Raw genomic sequence first — 21,030 nt, forward strand, 5'->3', positions numbered from 1 at the left:
GCTCCAACTGACACAGCTAACACTTTTGATTGGGTGTCCGTAGAACCGAGAGGTTGTGTTATATTCTTCAGCGCGTCTATTTCTGTTCCAATTCAACTCATTTTTACAGACAGATTCGGTTTCCAGCTGGGAAATAATATGAAAAATTTAGACAATACCTACTTCTCTGCAGATAGGTTTTAGAGATTGCGTTTAAATTTTAAAACCAGTCTTAAAATTGCACTCAATTGTCAACAGGCAATATGATCTAGTTTAACCAGTAAGAACGCCCGCTTTTATAAAAATATATTTTGTTTTAGCGGATTTACCTATAGGCAAGTAGCTCACTATTACCTTTGATCTCGTGGTAGGATCTAGACCAGGGACCAAATTACTTTTATATTGTGACGTTCGCAGAGTAAAAAAAAAACAATATTAGTTAAAAAAAATTAAGAAACACGATTACTCAAAGAAGTTTTGATATTTTAATACTTTTCAATGAAATGGACCATACAAATTAGGTATATTTTGAGCCAAGTATGAATGGAGATGATGGTAGGATGAGTGGCAGGATGTTGTAGTCTTGTTAGTGACTAAGGCCGATATATTCCTTAGACACAGCTGTAAATTAATAGCCCATACAGCTAATGGCAACTAAGGGACCTACAGTTTATAGTTGAATCTGAACCACATTTTTGCCTTGGTATTAACGAATTGGTCTAACTATCAGGATAATACTGCGGACAGTCGTAATACTCACTAGTGCGGACGTTAATCCACACCAGGGAGTATCGTATCCACAGTGCATGCCTATAAATATCCACAATTCGTGACCTTCTAGTAGCTGGATTACAGGACGTCGCCACCGTCCCAGTCTATTTTATTATGTTTTTTATACACTCGAATGAGTTTTCGAACCAGCAAAATCGGTTTAATATGGCATCTATGAGCTGTTTGGATAGTTTTACGCCATCGTATGTTTACTACTTTATATACAAAATATATCCAAATTATTAAACGTGTAAGCACAAAACTGTGTCTAAAATTATTACACCTTCCAAGTTACATTTACCAAAGTCAAGCGAGAATTATTTGAAATGCGCAATAGTTTACAATTGGTCATTTTCTAGGCCACTTCTAAAAACAATTTGAACTATGGAAAATGTTGCACAGTAGTTGGTTCCACAGCTAGAAATTAGACTTAAATATAAGTTACTATGAATCAACCAATGTTATTAATTCAGGAGAAAAAACATGTCTGAAATCAAGAAGTGACGTAAACCAAGATGAACTGCAGCGATCAAGAAGACATTTACCAGCTGGGCGACAATGAGACAACCAACCAGCTGATCGATCAGCTGATCAGGGAGTTCAGCAAATCTCAGCTGAGGTACACCGAACCTCGCCACATCGTGCTGATATCCTGCTATCTGCCGCTCTTCCTGATAGCTGCTGCTGCTAACTCTCTTATCATCATCGTCGTCTTCAAGTACCACTATATGCGCAGGTAGATGCCACTTTACTAAATGCATTGCTAACTACAGTTAGTTGCCCTTTTTATTTTATCAAAGGACTTGATTACAATCAAGTGCAGCTATGAACAGGTAATGCCATTTATTAGCTATCCATAATGATTCTGTTTACAATATTAATACATTTATTAGCTATCCATAATGATTCTGTTTACATTATACATACATTTATTATCTATCCATAATGATTCTGTTTACAATATACATACATTTATTAGCTATCCATAATGATTCTGATTACAATATACATACATTTATTAGCTATCCATAATGATTATGTTTACAATATACATACATTCATTAGCTATCCATAATGATTATGTTTACAATATACATACATTTATTAGCTATCCATAATGATTATGATTACAATATACATACATTTATTAGCTATCCATAATGATTATGTTTACAATATACATACATTTATTAGCTATCCATAATGATTCTGTTTACACTATACATACATTTATTAGCCATCCATAATGATTATGTTTACAATATACATACATTTTTGCATAATGATTCTGTACAATCAAGCATCATCAGACAAAATTCTAGAATAAACTACGGAAGTTTACATGTTTGTGAAGAGATCCAATCCAATGCTGTTTGATGAATGCGAGATTAACTGGTAAAGTTTGATTGTGAATACAAAACTTATGAACAAGAAACAATTATTATAAGACCCCAAAAAAAACCTGTTGGGCAACCTAAAGCCAACCACGTTATTGAAGGTAGTTACGCAATCTCATATTAATTATTACTGTATGCTTATCCTCCCTTAATTTAAATAGGATTTTCACTCTATCACCGCAGTTAGCTGAAGTTAGCTATAAACCCTCAATAGTAACCGTCGATTTCGACGGGTTTCCCCTAGTATTCATTAAAGCAAATGATACAACATAAAGGAACGGTACGAGTTGTTTTGACACTTAGATATCACGAAACTGGGCAAGGGAATTAAGACACCATGTTTCTAATAGAAACTGGTTTTTTAATATCGTGTGAGCATTGCACGATTGCACAAAGGCTAACAAACTGTATAAGCAGATTATGTCGCAATATTCTGAATTACGTTGAGATTAGTTAGAATAGCGTATCTGAAGGTGAAGCTTGTTAAAAGCAAAACGATGATGCAATAATGTAATACTTACTTAATACTTTCAATTGAAATGACGATGAGTGGGACTACTTTTATTGTGTAACTCATTGTACGTAGCCTTATTACCCAGCGATAACAGAGGCAATGCATTGAATCATCTGATAATATTTATTAGTAAACGTAGTGAGGGAGTGAGCTGGTCTATTGGCTTGAGTGCGGGACTTCGGTCTCTAAGGTCCTGCGTTCAAATCCCACCAAATCACCAATGTATTTTATCCACCCCTAGGTCTAGCCTGAAGAAATGTGAAAAACAATCCCAGACTCGTGCCTAGCGTCTTAGGACAGAAAAAATTGTAAACGTAGTACTGATGTCTTGTAAACACACCTTATCTTCCTTGGAACAAACTTGAAATATCTTTGTTCTACTTACAGTGTGACCAACTACTTCTTGGTGAACCTGTCAGTAGCAGATCTTCTGGTGACGTTTATTTGTATGCCGATGGCTGTGGCTCAGTCCGTCACAGGGCTTTGGCTCTATGGGGAGACTATGTGCAAGCTGACGTCATACTTACAAGGTGAATCGGTTAATAATATTATTAAACTATTTTAGTGCATGACTAACTAAATGTAAAAGCTGCTGATGATTAAATTATCACCCAAAAATTGTTTTTCAAACACCAAAGTGATTATAATTTAACTATCTAGGAGACTGTGAGGTCAGAAATTTTCTTTGTAGTTTTATGAGTTAAGAACGTCTAGGCTCCAAGGACTCTTAACGAGAACCACAGAGAAGTAAGGATCAGAGGATATACTTCTTTAAACTTAAGTGGTGTCTAGCACTAGCGCTGGTGTCTAGAGCAAAGTATCGAACCGCCCCCTCACTCTCGCGCACTACAACGCACGATGGAGGAACACCCTGTGTCCTGTGCTATAGGAATATCCTCACAGTGATCACCGGTCGGACTCGGCAGGCAGGCTTCTTCCTTGCTCGTCACAAGTATATTTCCGTTCCATACCAGAGCTGTAAGTGCACGGTTTCCTATAAGCATGTTTCCTCTGTACCTTACTTATCTGTGCAAGAACTAAGGTGTCTTTTCTTAGAAGAGGACCGCTAATCTTTCACAGTGCGCGGAGGTTAGGTGAGGTAGGTACAGCTTGAGTAGTTTTTAGTTCAGTTTAGTTTATGATAATGATAAGAAATGTAATATTTGCAAAAAAGTGGTCATGTTTAGTAAAGAGGAGACGTTACAAAAGCTTAAATTTGTACGTGTCCTATTCGTGTGTTTAATAGATTGTGTCTTGTTTGTCATCGTAATAATGTAAACTAAACCAACCTAACCTAACCTAAAACAACCTAACCTAGCCAAAACTCTGCAGTGCACTATCTGTGGCAGTCTTCTTGAAAAGACCCAAACTAAGAATAGTCCGTGTCATGAAAATTGAAGTAATTGTGTTTGAAGTGTAATTTTATATCAAAGTTTCATTCCCATGTAATGATCATATTATAAATAATTGATCTCCTTCAAGGGAATTCCGACAAACAATCGTAGTGGATTTAAACGTAAATCGAATCAGATCTGAAGCAGTATGAACTTTCAACATTCATGTATTATTTTACATTATGTTGTTAAAATTTAAAATGTTGTTAAAATTTAAAATTTAATTTTGTTTATGTTTTTAATTTATGTGTGTAAGTAGTCAAGAAAGTTTTATAATTGTATATAATAAGTTTTTATTTGTAGGCGTGAGTGTTGGTGCGAGTGTATTTACCATCACCGCTATGAGTATCGACAGATACCTTGCTATCCGACACTCCATGGCTTTCAGAAAGGTGTTCAACCGCAAATCCACCATATTTGTAAGTAACTCCTCCATCATGTGTTAGCACCTACTTACCTACAAATTAAGCTGATCGTACAACCTAATCTGATATTTTATGTGCAACAGTAAAAAGGTATACTAATAGTCTATGTATGCAGTTAATTAGTCTAGCTGAGTGAAGTGAAAGAAGTAACCGATTGCGACTTTAGATTAAAGAGGTAAACTGAGAGTGACGAATGAGGATAAAGAGAAACAAACTGTTGTGACTGTCAAGATTAAAGAAGTAAACCTGTTGTGACCGTAAAAATTGAAGAGGTAAACTAAAAGTGATGTATAAGGATGAAGAGGTTAAACCTGTTAGTATATTCAAAAAGTTAACTGGTAGTGATGAACGAGTTTAAAGACGTAAACCTGTTGTGACTTTAATGAGGTAAACTGATAGTGATGCACGGGTTTAAATTGGTAAATCGGTTGCGACTATCATGATAAAGAGGTAGACTGATGGTGATATACTAGTTTAAAGAGGTAAACTGGTTGCGACTATCAAGATGACAGAGGTAGACTGATAGTGATGCATAAGTTTAAATTGGTAAACCGGTTGCGACTATCAAGATAAAGAGGTAGACTGATGGTGATATACGAGTTTAAAGAGGTAAAATGGTTGCGACTATCAAGATGAAAGAGGTAGACTGATAGTGATGCACAAGTTTAAATTGGTAAACCGGTTGCGACTATCAAGATAAAGAAGTAAACTGATAGTGATGCACGATTTTAAAGAGGTAAACCAGTTGCGACTATCAAGATAAAGAGGTAGACAGATAGTAATGCACGAGTTTAAAGAGGTAAACCACCAAGATCTAAGAGGTATACAAATAGATCTAATATATTAAAAAGTTTAGAGGGAACCAAAAATTAAAAAACCTTGAGAATTTTGGTTTGTATTTTTCCTTTTAATTACTTTTTGATTTACTATGATATTTTAGTTTTTTCAAATATAGTAATGTAGTGTATACAATAAAAGGTAGTCCTCCTTTTATTAATAATTAATCTAACTGCACATGGACTCTTTGTGTATAGAGATCCAAACGTCAATACCCAATTAAGAAATCCAATCCAAGTTTTGAACGTTTGTACCACAAATAATTTATGATCTTTGAGGACTAACGGATCAGCTGTTGTCATTCACATGGGAAATATCTGAGATGTGTCGTCTGCACTGCAGTAGGTCAGCCTTCATCGTTGTTTTTTTTTTCGACAAAGAAACTTAGTAAGGGTAGAAATCAACTTGAACAATCTTTGCCTTTTTTAATATTGTAAGAAGTATTTTTAAAGATTATCTGTTATTACTTTAATTTATTTCTTTAAAATATTTTTTTACCTAACCCGCCATGTTAAACTTCCCTATCCCAAGCGTGATGTATACAATTTCCTTACTTCTCGAGTGATGTAAAGTTGAAAAAACTCACTCGGTGAGGTAATGAAACCCGTTTAAATAACATTGAGTGCTTAACTTAAAAAATATACCTCTATGGAGCCAACGACCGTTCAACGCTAGAAATCAGTTGTGCGCTTGAATTTTATTGTTATGTTTTGAAGAATTTTCCTAACCTAGCTTTTATTTGTAAATGAACGTTACTGCTAGAAGATGAGTGAAATGGATAGTGAAAAATATTGTTCGTAACCTCCTGTATATTGTTGGGTCAGGTAAAATCTTGTACGTGTTTTACGTGTTTAAAAGAGCGTGTTTACATCACTTAGGTAATTATGCAACTCGCTTCCGCTGGTTGCACAACATTCACCTGTGTGTGTGTCATGTAAAGACGCTCTTACTACACTTGTAAGGTAAATAGCTATAATATGTTGCCAAACTGTCGAGTAAAATGTGTTGTTGATAATTTTAATATCCTTAATAAAACTTTGTAAAACGGGTTTTAAAATATCTATTCGAAATCTACGTCGTCAATCCGATTTAAAAAATATATTAATATTAAAAAATATATATTGGGTTGAATTGAATATGCCAACATCAAGCACCATAATAGATAAAACTAAAAAGCCTTGAGTTTTACTTTTATTAGTTATATCAAGAAGACATAATCAATGCAGTTTGTCCTGTTGAACCTGCTATGCTTGTTAAAAATATGTCTTTCGCAGCTCATACCACATTGCGTGGCCAACGGGCTTATTAAGTAACCGTCAGTAACGCATCCTTATGAGTTTTGGTCGAACATCTTTTGGGCAAAAAGTATTAAAATATCATTGCCAAAACTTAAAACATGTTACTATTTTCGACAACATGCATTTTGATAGAGGACTTAAAAAGAGCATTACAGTAATAAACAATGTACATAAAATAAATCAATACTACAACTGCGCTAAATTACGTTTTGCCACAATCATGCTCTGCAGAATATTCATATCTACGTTCAGTTTTAATTTCCTGCACAGATGTTAACTAAAGCGAGTTAAAGCAGGGAATGTTAACTGGACTTAATTAACAGTAATTTATCATCCAACCGGTGGTGCATAGTAGTCGTTGGGATCTCCTGATTTAATTAAACTGTCATTGTTCTTCAAACACAGCTAATTAAATTATGTTATTATTTTGTGGGAGAAAAAAGATATGAAACAAATTAAGCATAGCCTCTCTGAGTCCATTTTCATTTCGCTGCAGCCCACAGCCTGGGTGGGCAAGTTTATAAATTATTATCTTAGCCGGTGCTATAGTACATAGTGTGGAGGACAGTTTGGACTGATCAGAGGCCGAGCGGTCTAAGGTTTTGTCTCCATGACTAGGAGACGACATTGCACTATCAAATATTGATGGTTCAAATTTCTTCTACCTGTGGACCTCACGTTGTTCAAGTGTTTGTTGAATTTGTCATGGATTACAGAATAAATTCATAATGTTGAACAGAATTAAGTGTGCGAGTACTACTAACAATTTTTTCTCCCTGAGATTAACTAACAAGTGGCAAAACAATTGCCTTGATTTTTAAAAACTAACAGTAACGTTTCCCAGATGATACTGTTCCTGTGGGTGGTGTCTCTGACTATATTCCTGCCTGTGCTGTGGGTCCGAGAGACAGAGTTGGTAGACCTGGGGGACGATCCTCTCCTGTCAGCTGCTGTCAAGAAATACAGCCTCACCTGGTGTATAGAGGACTGGTCTCACCGCTCGAGGCGGGCCTATGGTAACTATGATCAAAGAGTTCTCCATTACAGTTAAAGTATTCTCAAATGAAAGAGCTACTCTTGCTGAGGCTAGGTTGACTGTCTTCACCTTAAAGTTTTATTTCCTAACACGAAATTATTTCCTCTAATATATCAGGCCCAGATTCGGTTACGTGTTGGTATAATCTGAACCTGATAGCCTGATAAAAATTACAGAAGGTTTCAACAGTTACATTATTTTTCAAACTATGAAATAAAAACTGAGTCCATGATCTGGCAACATTGTAAAACTGGCAACATCACAGGTACAACAATTGGGGAAACCCACGCCCCAGACCGTTCACACCCCTGACACTGTCAGTGAGAAGTAAATCTCCCGTACCACGCTTATAACATTAGTTATGTTAGCTACAGTGGCTCACAAACTTTTGTAAATATTAGAAAGTAAGTTTTATATTAGTGTAACTGTGAAAATGCCTCACCCTGGCGAAATGCGCATCCGTGAACTTATTGGAACACAAGGCATCCATCAAAATACAAGTAAACTAAATAGAAAGTTCTTGAAACTGGGTAACATTAACTTTAGAGAGCCTGTTGGACATGTGACAAGGTTAGCAATTGATTTCGAATAATATATTATTAGGTACTTTGGTTACTGTCTATAATGAAATCTATTTCAAAATCAGATTTTGATTAGTTTATATAACAAAATCTTACTACATTTTCTCCTAAGTTGACCTAACCTAAAACAGAGTCTATCCTTAGGTTAGGTTATAATTATTAGGCGTGGTCGTTATATTAACAAAAGTACCTACTATTTGTGTACCTGCGAAACATCACAGTCAATACTTTGTTTTTTAGGAGTGTTGTGCTTCGTGCTGGTCTACCTGACGCCAGGGTGTGTGGTGATCCTGGCCTACACACTGATGGGTCGGAAACTCTGGGTGGTGCGACCACCGTTTGATAAGGACGATGGCAGCGCTAGCAATCAGCAGGTAACTATCTCCAATACTTTGAAGCTGAATGAGGGTGTTTAACACAGGAATACGACATTCTTTTGATGTTCTCAAAACAAAACTGTATGGTGTATTGGTTGTTGAAATTCTGACTGTTCTCCAGGTTCGCCTCGTACGAGAAAGGAGAAGGGTGGCGCGTATTCTGCTGCTACTCGCGATTCTGTTCGCTCTCTGCTGGCTGCCCTACAACCTCCTGTCACTTCTCCTGGACCTTGATCTGACGTTGCCGACCGTCGGCTTGCCTCAGGTCACTCTTGCATTCATCTGCTTGAAATACGCAACTGATTGATAAGGCTAAGTTAGAATTGAATTAGGCAACACACCAAAAATTGAGATGTTATGTCACCTTGATGTCATATGTGGTATATTAACCCAAATATGAGTGAAGGATGAGTGTAGAATGAAGTGAGATGATCTGTGTAGCATTGTTACTGACTAAGATCAGCTGTTTCATTAGTCAGGATAATTTATTTAAACCCAATGATCAGGAACAGCCTCTTTTTTACATAATTTTTAACTCACCTGTTTCACTATTTTGCATTTATTTTCTTTGACAGGAGACGCTTATGAAGCTGTTCCCCTTCACACTGCTGCTAGGACACGCTAACTCTGCCATCAACCCTCTCCTGTATTGCTTCATGACTCGCAACTTCCGCCGCACAGTCCGGAGTCTCTTCTGCCAGACAGGCATCTCTAGACCTCGCCCACGACAGAGGATAAAAGTAAGATGCATTTCCAACATATAGCTAAACAACCACTTTCCTATTTATCAGTACTACGAATATAAGAATAAATTGTTTTGCGACTCTTTACACCCAGTATAGAAATCTTAATTCTGTCCCATTTTTCAACATAATTTTATATTTGAAGGGTGAAATAAGCTCACATATAATAGGAAAATTATAAACTACCTTTGGTTGAAGTTATGGGTAGAAGTCTCTGTATTCCTTAGCCGCACATAGCATTGTAATAATGCAAGTAGGATGATTAAAGCGTGGGTTTTCTTGCTTACGTCTTTGAAATTGCCCATGATTAATGTAGTGGTATGACTACTGTAACACCGAGAACCCCATTTTACAGCAGCGGGTCACTAAGTTATAACATAAATCATTAATTGGTGGAACACTTTTTTAACCAATAGGGAATATGATTAAGAAAATGAAGGGCTGCTAATTAGATGGTGGTATGTCGAATTTAAATTAGGTATGGCAATTAAATCATATATATTACTAACCATTCTAAACATACAACAAATTAAAAATCACTAATTATTAAAAATAGATTTAATAGTTTTCAAGAATTGATTCTTTGTAGTAGATTTTTTTGTTACCTTTGGGAAGTTCTCAGAAACGTTTGTAATGAAGTAAAATGATTTTCAAGCGAATTAAAACGCGAAAACATTATCTTCCCAGAAAAAACTTACATAACAAACAAACGAAATTGTTCTCTTGCATCTGGTATTTTTGTGAACGTGCTGTACGGTTTTGTTTCTTTTGGTTTGCTTTTTTCGGTTTCAGAATCGCAGCGCCACGTCGTCGAGTGGATACGCTTCCTACCACAGCCCTCATCGGCGCTGCTACGTGCTCAGCCAGCCTCAGCGAACAACAGGCACGCAGCTGCGAACCCTACACCCGCTGTGACAGGGCCTGCCACCGTCTGAGACTTACCTGTGAGCGGGAGGCTCACATACTACCACATGAGTAAATCATGTGACCAAGGACTCAGAAGGAAGCCTGTGATAGAACCAACCACCGTCTGAGACTTACCTGTGAGCGGGAGGCTCACGTACTACCACATGAGTAAATCATGTGACCAAGGACACAGAAGGAAGCCTGTGATAGAACCAACCACCGTCTGAGACTTCCCTGTGAGCGGGAGGCTCACGTACTACCACATGAGTAAATCATGTGACCAAGGACACAGAAGAACCCTGTGATAGAACCAACCACCGTCTGAGACTTACCTGTGAGTGGGAGGATCACGTACTACCACATGCTCAAATCATGTGACCAAGGACACAGAAGGAAGCCTGTGATAGAACCAACCACCGTCTGAGACTTACCTGTGAGCGGGAGGCTCACGTACTACCACATGAGTAAATCATGTGACCAAGGACACAGAAGGAAGCCTGTGATAGAACCAACCACCGTCTGAGACTTACCTGTGAGCGGGAGGCTCACGTACTACCACATGAGTAAATCATGTGACCAAGGACACAGAAGGAAGCCTGTGATATAACCAACCACCGTCTGAGACTTACCTGTGAGCGGGAGGCTCACGTACTACCACATGAGTAAATCATGTGACCAAGGACTCATAAGGAACCCTGTGATAGAACCAACCACCGTCTGAGACTTACCTGTGAGTGTGAGGCTCACGTACTACCACATGAGTAAATCATGTGACCAAGGACTCATAAGGAACCCTGTGATAGAACCAACCACCGTCTGAGACTTACCTGTGAGTGGGAGGATCACGTACTACCACATGCGCAAGTCATGTGACCAAGGACACAGAAGGAAGCCTGTGATAGAACCAACCACCGTCTGAGACTTACCTGTGAGTGGGAGGATCACGTACTACCACATGCGCAAGTCATGTGACCAAGGACACAGAAGGAAGCCTGTGATAGAACCAACCACCGTCTGAGACTTGCCTGTGAGTGTAAAACTTTGATACTACCATCAGACCCTTTCAAGGTTACAAGAACAAAAGGAAAACTTTGTGCAGGATACATTTTGTCTACACAAAAGAAGAAGATATAATTAAATTTTACAAGTTGAAACATTTTCAATTTTTATGACTTTTATCATGTTTTTTTTACTGTCTTTTTTCAGTGTTTTAACTGTTTATTCTTGTACATAAACATCTACCTACCAGGACTTGGTGCATTATGACAACAATAAATGCTGAATCAGCTGATGTTCAACCAATAAGATAATTAATATTTCGGCTGAGATAAATAAGAATTTACAAGTTATTCCATTTTCTGAAATTTTCAACTATTTATGTACGCAGAATTTACCTTTTGTAAGAAAATGCTTATGTATGGAATATACTTTATTTTCTAATAATATTTTTCTTTATTTCATGATTGTTTATTCCTTTAGCACAAATAATTTATAATAAGGAAAATATATTAGCAACGATTGACCACGATTTGTACACTGAACAGGGACGGCTAGAGGATGGGACAGGAGGGGGGCCAGAGCCCCGGAGCCCAGGCTCTGAAAAGGGCCCGGCCATGTTAAATGTAAAATATTTTCTGTACATGTAATCTGCTTGAGTGAAAAGTGTTAGTATGGTTTTCTAATTCACTAAGTAATTTGGAACTGTAAATGGGTTTCTCATCAGATAAAAAAAGTTTCGAAATATCAAATGTGGGAACATCAAAATTAATTACGATTGAAATAGAATCTGGACAAGAATCTACTCCAGCAGGCCTTGTCAGATTCAATCCATCAAACAAAACTTCTTGGTGGAATGGTTCTCGAAATGAGTTTTATTCTGCCCCTTTAGTAACCTTTTGACAATCGCACTAGAGCTTAAATTGCAAACTACGTGCAATATATTCGAACTAGCTGTAGTCGGAGTTTATAGAGGTGGTGAATGAGCATCTATGAAAGTATTCGTTCATCAAGATTTTATATTATCTCTTATTGAATTTTGGTATGCCATTCAAAATTTAAAATTGTACAACAGTTTTCAACAGTTATTTTGGATTACACGTCTGATTATAATTCGGAAAATAGTAGTTTACGCGACGATTGCGTAAAGACAGTGTCAACGAATGGATAACTAAGTTTACCATAAAATTATTAATACCATTAAATCTCATGGATAATAATCATGAAGACACTTAGTTTCTACTATATAAATGTACCTACTATGAAAAGTATACCGTAGAAATTTAGCGAAACTAGCATTATTAATTGGTGTACAACTAGAGAAACATCACAAAGTAAATAGAAGTTGAAGTACACGTTTGCCAATTACCATTGAAGGGTTTATTGTTACAAGAAGCAGTACTTGGAACTCTTTATCCTATAAACACTAGATGCGTCTTCTGTTGATTATTAGACTTAATGAAATTTACTGTCGATTTCTTTGTTTATCCCTTTTCAAATACTTTAATTGCATAACGTTTATTAACGTCACATCAATTCATTGGTTTTTGTTAGCGTGTTTTGCTCTGACTACAAAACAGTCTTATTTTTTACTTTTGTAGCCTACTTTTGGTTTCCTATATTGTACAGTATCAGACATATACACGCTTTCTATCTCATCATGTCTGGACCCAAAGAAGCAGAATTAGACATTTGGGTGGTAATAATTTGACATAATACAATAATAGGGGCAAGACAATAATTTAAATAAAAATATATGGTTCTTCCTTTAGCTGTGCAAGTGGAAAAAGTGACAGCTCGTATCGAGTTGTAACTAAAAAGTACGTCTGTGCTTTACGCAAAACTCAATGAATTGGTTTACGCCACACTACACTATTTTGACGAACTTCCCATACAATGATTTAGCCCAGAAAACAGCTGTTTGCCGCCAGCTTAATCAAATAGGGTTTCATTACGTACTAATGTACTGTAATGAGTGTTTACTAGACACTAACCAGCTGATTATACTGTATTTGACAATGAGTGGCTGTAAACAAAACCATAACCTCTCTTAGAATTTATGACTAGTGGTTGTTAGTCCTTTAGTCGTTGGTAATATATAAGGATTTGTACAGATTTATTAGTATGGCGCAAAATATCGTACGTCACTCGTCCAAAATATGTTTACCGGACTCGTATGGAACACCTATTTCCAGGACAAGTAACGTAATATAATATTACCTTATGGTTGCCAGGTTCTTGAAAATTGACTTCTTGCTCAAAGATTTCTTGCTCGATGCACAATTCTCCAAAAGTGCACTCATCGTCAGGAGCAAAGTTTATCACATTACTTAACACAAACACTATTTTACTATTTACAATTATTCATATTCTTGGTCGGACTGTAAATCGGAAAAATGTAAATAACTGTAAATAGTAAGATAGTGTTTGTGTTTAGTAATGTGATAAACTTTGCTCCTGAAGATGCCACACTTGTGGCTAATTGTTGCATCGTCAAGAAGTCTACAATTTTCAAGAACCTGGCCACCATAAGATAAACCAATTATCATTCGTTCTTGAAACTGGGAATAATTTACAAATTAGAAAAACTCAATATTTTTGAAAATTCTAAACTCAAAAATCTATCCCTAGGCCTTGTGGATCTGGAGATATACTTGTTTAAGGATACGGTGTGTATAGTATGTAGCATCGGCTAGAATATTATTTTTATGATCACGATCCATTGTTTGTGTTATTAGTGTGCAAAAATGTTGCATTCGATAGAAACGTCTGAGCATAAGTCAAAGACGAGTGTGGAAAAGTGGAAGAATGAATCATCTATTTTTCGTATTGTAATCAGTGCAAAGATGTCCACATTTTAAAAATAAAGTAGGAAAATATTGTTAACCACGCAATTGTAAACTTTAAGATTTTCAGAACGACACAAAATAATAATTGTTAGAAAAGGCACTTAGTTGAATGATTGACTTTATATCGACACATTTATCTACACATTTATATATACATCTTTACATCTGTGTAGATATAAAGTCAATTGTTGAATGTTTTCTCAGGACACAGATTTACAACAACTAGTTATACAAACACAAGTTGCTACTTTTGCTGAGCTACAACAGTAATGTTAGTAAAGTGTTTGCTAAATAACAGTTTTCCGTTGTCAAATCCACTCGCCCTCTAGCGCCAACACAAACAAAGACCGAACATCTTCCGAGAAACGACGCCGCTTTAAACGTTATCAGAGTTGTTCAAATGGTTAGCAAATATTGTCACTTTGTCGTAAAGATTCAAACAATGTTTTTACCAACTTTTTACGTTAACTGTTATTTTTATCTCGTACTTTCATAAGATAAAATAAGAGAATGTGTGTTTAAACTTGTCGTGCAACAATTACTTCGTACTATACAATATTTTAAATGTGCATTTTGTTACAATTATAATATCACTAGCAGAGTACCTTTCCTTCGTACGGGGTTGGCATATAAGATATAAGTATAAAATGCTTATTGCAGTTATATTCAAACTTTGTGTTTGCAATGGGGGAGGCTGAAACAGTTTGGTAAAAATGGGTTCTTTAAATTTACGGTATGCTATAGTATAACACATATACCATAGCCATAATGTTTCACCAGTGCACCTAAACCACAGAAAAAATAAACTATCAAACATTTGCACAGTATCACAAATTATTAATTTAATTAAACACATAAACATTACTGTAAATAATCCTACTTTGACAGTTCTCTTTGCATATCACAGTTTTTTGTTGCTGCTTAGTTCAAATTATCTGTTGCCATAAATGTAAAAAAATAATAGTGCAACACCCTGTTGGTAAACCTTATAGCTTTTTAATGCTATTGCATATCATAGAACCAACTTAAATAGTTGAAACAGCTGTCTTTTCCTTTTAAATATGAATTCTCATTAGGTTAACATGGGGAACAAAAGAGCCCCTGTGGCGGAGCCCGAAAGGATTTTTGAGATAAGAATCGGCCTATATGTTAATCGGGAATGTGAGCTATCATCAAGCCAAATTTCAGCCCAACCCGTCCAGTAGTTAAAGCGTGATTGAACTTCAAACAAACAAACAAACATACATACAAACAAACAAAAACACACAAACTTTCACATTTATAATATTAGTATGATGTCATGTTGGTGAATCCACTACTTTGATAACAAAAATAACTAGTCTAGTTTTTTATATATAACTAGCTGTTGTACCCGTGCTTTGCAACGGGAAGAGGACACAAAATAAAAACATTTCAATCTTTACATCTGTTGCATATAATGATTACACATCCGCCAATGCTTTTAGAAACAAAATTCAACTTTTTTGGCCTTAATAGAAACGTATAAGTTATGATTTTAAATCTGGTATTTAGTGGATCCCACCATTTTGGTTTTGATTAATTTTAAATCTTGTGTAGGCTGATATGAGAAAAACTGACCAAATCTTCGATTACAACTTTGACATACATGATTTACCTTCATCATCTCCCTGAATTACATGTCTTTTAATTTATTATTGACATTTTAAATTTCAATTTTGTAGTTGCAAAAATACTACTTATTAAATTTAAATTATTTTTTTTATTTCACTCTTCTTTATATTAAATCACAAATCCTTCCATCTTCAGTTTCTTCACTCACAATAAATCATTAGTAAAACCCTATGGTAAAACTAAGTCAGCTGTTATAAGCTTCAGAAATATTGCTGTGCCTTATCAATACAGTCTTTTGAAATATTAAAGAAACTATATCTATAGGTACCAGGTACTATAAAAAGTTTTAAACAAATAATTTAGCATTAAAGACTGCAGACAAAACTAATATGATTATCAAAGCATCAAGGACCAAAAAATGTAACAGCAAATACAGTATACGTTTCGTTGCATATCTGATCCTATTCTACAAAAATATCAACAAACAACTTAATATACAAACCAGTTATTTTAATCAGTTCCATCGTCCATTGCCTTTACATTTTCACACTTATCATTAAGTAAACATAGTAACAGATATTTCATTGATTTTAGAAACAAAAGAACACTGTGTACTGCTTAATCTATACTATTATATAAATATATTCTTGAGTGTGGCAGATTGCGTGAAAATATAATTGAACAGTCACACACATTTGAATATAATTGAAATACGATTGAACAGTCGGTCGTCAGTTTTCAAGCCGTGCACGCGCTCTAAATGTTTTCGTGTATTCGTGTTTTCGTGTGTCCGTCCTGTATATATATGTGTATTATTTATTCAACACCTGACGCAATGCAAATGAAGAATGTTCGTGTTAAATGTGACAAGACTATAGTTTAGTGTACCACTACGCACCTGACGATGGAGTCATCTCCGAAACGGCCGTAGTGAAATACTACCCCTGATTGCGTTGACGGTAAGAACCATAGATATATTATATTATATAAAAATCTAATGGTGTGTGTCTGTATGTGTATTACTAATAGGTGCAAAAACTACTGAACCAACTGGGTTTAAATTTTACAAAAATATAACTACCATACCAAGGACCATTATAGCACTATTCACATTTCAAACCCGAACGTGGGCTTCGCCCCTTTGGCTTTAAAAGTTCTGAGTTGAGGATTTTAAAAGTAAATATTGATTGGTCTCCATGGCTGCAATAGGAATACTCACAATGTTTACCTACATTTACATTTGCTTTGACATTTCAATGTAAACAAGAAGAACTGCCAAATTGCATATTTTACAATTTAAGACAGCTGATCCAATGAAGAAATATAATACTGTATTTCACACAATTATGTGGTTGATTTATTTAATCTAAAAATTCATCAAAGATGATTTATTCAAAAACTATGTCAATGATTATAGAAATAAAAAATACATTCTAAAAGCATTGCTGTATCAACACAGGCTCTGCTTTAGATTTTTAAATTGTCTTAAGTGTTATGAAAATAATGTTATTGATATAATGTCATGGAAACAGTAAGAAAATTAAAGTATATAGATGTTTTGTATGAATTTGGAGGCTACTTTAAATTAATTCGAACTGCTTAACATAAGTTAGATTAACTTAACACAACTTGCACATCACATTGTTTTTTTATATGTATATTTAGGTAAATTTAGTTATTGTGTTTTGCTAAACCTATGCTTAAATTAAACTCAAAAATATCATCAATGACTAAATTGTACGTCGTTGATTTTTGTGTTCTAAAATCTATTGTATATGTATAACTATATTATCAAATACTATATTAAATACTATATTTAATTATCAAATCGTAATACAAAATACTCTTATTTTATCTTAACATAGCTTTCAATTCGCATTTACTTTATTTGATAAATTTACTATTGTGTTTTGCCACACCACTGATTAAATTAAACCAAGGACCATTCAAACCATGAGCTATGGAGTAGTTTGTCAAAGAAACTAATTATGATTGCAATAAATAAAAACTAAAAAGTTTGGAAAGACCACCAAGATGGATGTATAATTATGTGCAAAGAATTTCCAAACTACTTTATTGAAGTCTATTCAGTCTCCAAGTACGGTACAGCTGACATCTTGAACAACTTTGGACAGCATCCTTTTCACCTCAAACCCACTTGTTTGGGTTTAATTATAACACAATAATTTTCATTCTTTTTGCATTGTGTAAGAGTCCTGAATTATTAAGAATAAAAATTTCTATTACAACATTATTAAAACAACAAACTATTCTTTGTATAATATCACTGAGGGTTGAACACTTTAAACACAGTTGTCTAGTAAATTTGCATGTAAACCTTTGTATCTATAGAATTCTTTAACAATTACTATATTTATAGTGTATAATTAAAAATGGGTTATTCAACGGTCATGTGATATCATAAACAAACAAAAGGTTTCAGCAAACTGACACTTACTTTCTCCAATTTGCATGTCAAACCCCCTTATGATGGATGAGTAAGCGATGATGGTAACTATGAATAGGGGATGATTTAAGAATTATAAAAATAACATTTTGAAAATTGTAAAATATTCAATCTGTCAATATTTAGATTGTTCTAGAGGTCGTCCAGTGTTCAAAAACTCAACCAAAATATGTAATGTAGAGACGTTTCTATTCCCCTGTAAATAAAACATGTGATTGGAGTTTCCTTCAATTGTTTAGGTTTTTTGTATATATTTCTCTATTATTTCGTCATCAGCACAACCCATAGGGTCCATGTAATTTTTTAAAATTTTAAATTCATTTTCTCTGCTTCTTTTTTAGCCTATTTTAATTTATCAAGAGGTTCTGCACATCTACATTAAAATATCTTTTTAAAAGTATGCATAGATTTCTCTTGCGATGCACACGAGCTGAAAAAAAAAGGTTTCAATAAACATGCATAGCTATTAAGTTAGGATGATTTCAACATTAGGGAAAAAATCTGAAAGGGTTTGGGAAAGATGTAAAATTTAAGGTTTCATTTATTATATTAATGATTATTAGCCTACCTATATCAAGTCTAAATATGACTATATACTTTTTTGATTATTTATTTCTAAAGTATTAGTATTTTCTATTTATTTATTGAAGAAAATGGTCGCATATGCTATTTAAAATTTTCTTTTTTTAAACTGTTTGTCCAAAAATACCTGGTAGTAAAAAAGCATTTTGCACTTATAAATCCAGCATTGAATTCTTCACTCAATGGAGTGAAAAAAATTAAATCGGCGTTAACAAAAGAAGTTCTATCACTATTTTAATTTTTGTTCCAAAATTTGAGATAAACGTAATAAGTTTTGATAGGTTTTATTTTTCCTTTTCGTCGTTGTTTGGTTTGCCAAATTGGTAAATCAAAAGTGAATGAATTAATTAATGAATGCAGTAGTTAATTAAATGTTTGAGATTTTATATATTAGGTATAATTCAAGTACTATACAAGATACTGCTGACCTATGTAAGGTACAATCGCTTAGAAATGCATTGATTGTTCTACATTAACCACAGTCCATTACCTTAATTTGAAACCTAACTGTATCAATAGAATAGATTAATAATCATGGTGGCCTTCCTTCAAGGCATTTTGCATACAAGTTTTAGTTATTTTTGTATTGTAAAGGATTAAAACTTACAATTTAATTCGAATAACAAATTACAATGAATATAAATATTTAACTTATGAGCAAAAATAATAAATTATACATTAGAAACAAAAAACTACTTAAAATCAAACATACAGTATATGACCAACATAAAGATCACAACGTGTTTTTTTATCTATGATAAATAGTACATATCTGATTTCAAACAATTTTAATTACAAACGTCCACATAAAGGGTGGGTTTAGAATATATTAAATTACTATTCTGATTCAGAAAATGATGTAGCCTATTTAACTACACACCATTATACAATGAACACCCCAAAAAAACTAAAGAATTATTTTCAAAACTGAGGATTAACATTTCTAAAAGAAATAGTAAATAGTCTATGGAACTTTATTCATGTCAGTGGAAAAGTTATAAGAAAATTTAATTAACAACATCAAAATGACTATAACCTCAAAGTTTTGTTTATTGAATTTATATAAGAAACCAAACTCATATAACTAATATAGTTTCTTTCTATTTAAGTACTATACCAACTATAGAAAACAAGGTTGAATAATCCAAATTAAATATGTTTGCGGTTTTTATAATAACTATAAAATGGAACAACTGACTTGGCCATTTCTAAAATATAACCGCTTAATGGCATTATCCATTAAATGTACAGGTCTACTATCTAATTTGGACTACTACTAATTCTATATACTTCAGTTTGCCAGGTCATCAACCCCTACATAAGTCCGCCAATCAGAAGCTATTGACATGGATCGTTAAATCTCATTTAATTGTCTGTCCCCCGTTTGCACATGTGTCAAAGACCTTCTTACCCACCGGAGGCGGTAGACAGTAAAAAAAATGTAAATTAGCCTACTTTATTCTTGTTAATTCATGTGAAACTTAAGAGTATTCTAAAATTTATATTAGCTGTTGAGTACTATAAAATAAGATACAATTATAGTCCTGATACATTAATCAAGGAATTGATATTTTGATTAGACCATGTGAGTGGATCCGTTTTGGGCCCCCCTGAACCCAAAAAAATGGTTTTCTAAATGATTTCTGTTCGTGCGTCTGTCTGTCTGTATGTGTGGATGTGTACAGAGCTACAGACCACACGTGGTGTCCGATTTACATTATATTTTGTATGTAGGAACTAATCCATGGTATTTCCAGGATTTTTTTATATTGATATTATATTGTTATTTTCACATAAAAACCATAAAATAACGGAAAAATCAGATTTTTTAAATGGCCCAAACGATTTTGATAAGGTATTCATAATGTTGTAGTCCTTTAAATTCTGAACAAAATGGTACAACTCCCATTTCCGTAAAAAATATATGTTTTAAAAGGTATAACTTATGTTATTTTCCATTTATAAACCATAAAATAACAAAAAATCTGATTTTAGAAAAAACCCTATTTTCATTTAAATTATTGTGTGGCCCTCATAATTCTAAACAAAATAATGCAATCCCCATTGCTAAAAAAATTAGGGTTCAAAATTTATTGCAATTTTGTAATTTTCCCTATAAAATATGATAGTTACTCCAACCACTTACCCATGAGAAAGGTTGTTTTCAAGCTAGTGGGAGAAAGTATGTGTCAGATTGCTGATACTGTTTATTTATATTTTCCAATGTTTACAAAATGTCCCAATGAACAGATTGACAATGTTCGTTGGAACACCCTTAAATATAA

General features: G+C 34.3%; 1 protein-coding gene across 1 annotated transcript; it reads left to right on the forward strand.

The window, feature by feature from the left end:
- Positions 1-1,250: 1,250 nt before the first annotated feature.
- On the forward strand, positions 1,251-10,480 carry LOC129005469 (orexin receptor type 2-like). The gene is made up of 8 exons (XM_054434363.1): positions 1,251-1,486; positions 3,049-3,191; positions 4,359-4,474; positions 7,460-7,631; positions 8,473-8,606; positions 8,731-8,874; positions 9,185-9,349; positions 10,145-10,480. Exons 1-8 carry the CDS (start codon positions 1,266-1,268, stop codon positions 10,265-10,267), a joined length of 1,218 nt encoding a protein of 405 aa, XP_054290338.1. The 5' UTR covers positions 1,251-1,265; the 3' UTR covers positions 10,268-10,480.
- The last annotated feature ends 10,550 nt before the right edge of the window (positions 10,481-21,030 follow it).

This window comes from Macrosteles quadrilineatus, unplaced genomic scaffold (assembly GCF_028750875.1).
Source record: "Macrosteles quadrilineatus isolate MER2022 unplaced genomic scaffold, UCM_ALF_1.0 Scaffold_21__1_contigs__length_2333173, whole genome shotgun sequence".
Lineage (NCBI taxonomy): Eukaryota > Metazoa > Arthropoda > Insecta > Hemiptera > Cicadellidae > Macrosteles > Macrosteles quadrilineatus.

Excerpts from the sequence above, each read along its gene's own strand:
- LOC129005469 (XM_054434363.1), top strand. The coding sequence starts at position 1,266 with ATGAACTGCAGCGATCAAGAAGACATTTACCAGCTGGGCGACAATGAG. Across the intron at positions 1,487-3,048 it reads AAGTACCACTATATGCGCAG|TGTGACCAACTACTTCTTGG; the intron begins GTAGATGCCACT and ends TTCTACTTACAG. Across the intron at positions 8,607-8,730 it reads GCAGCGCTAGCAATCAGCAG|GTTCGCCTCGTACGAGAAAG; the intron begins GTAACTATCTCC and ends ACTGTTCTCCAG.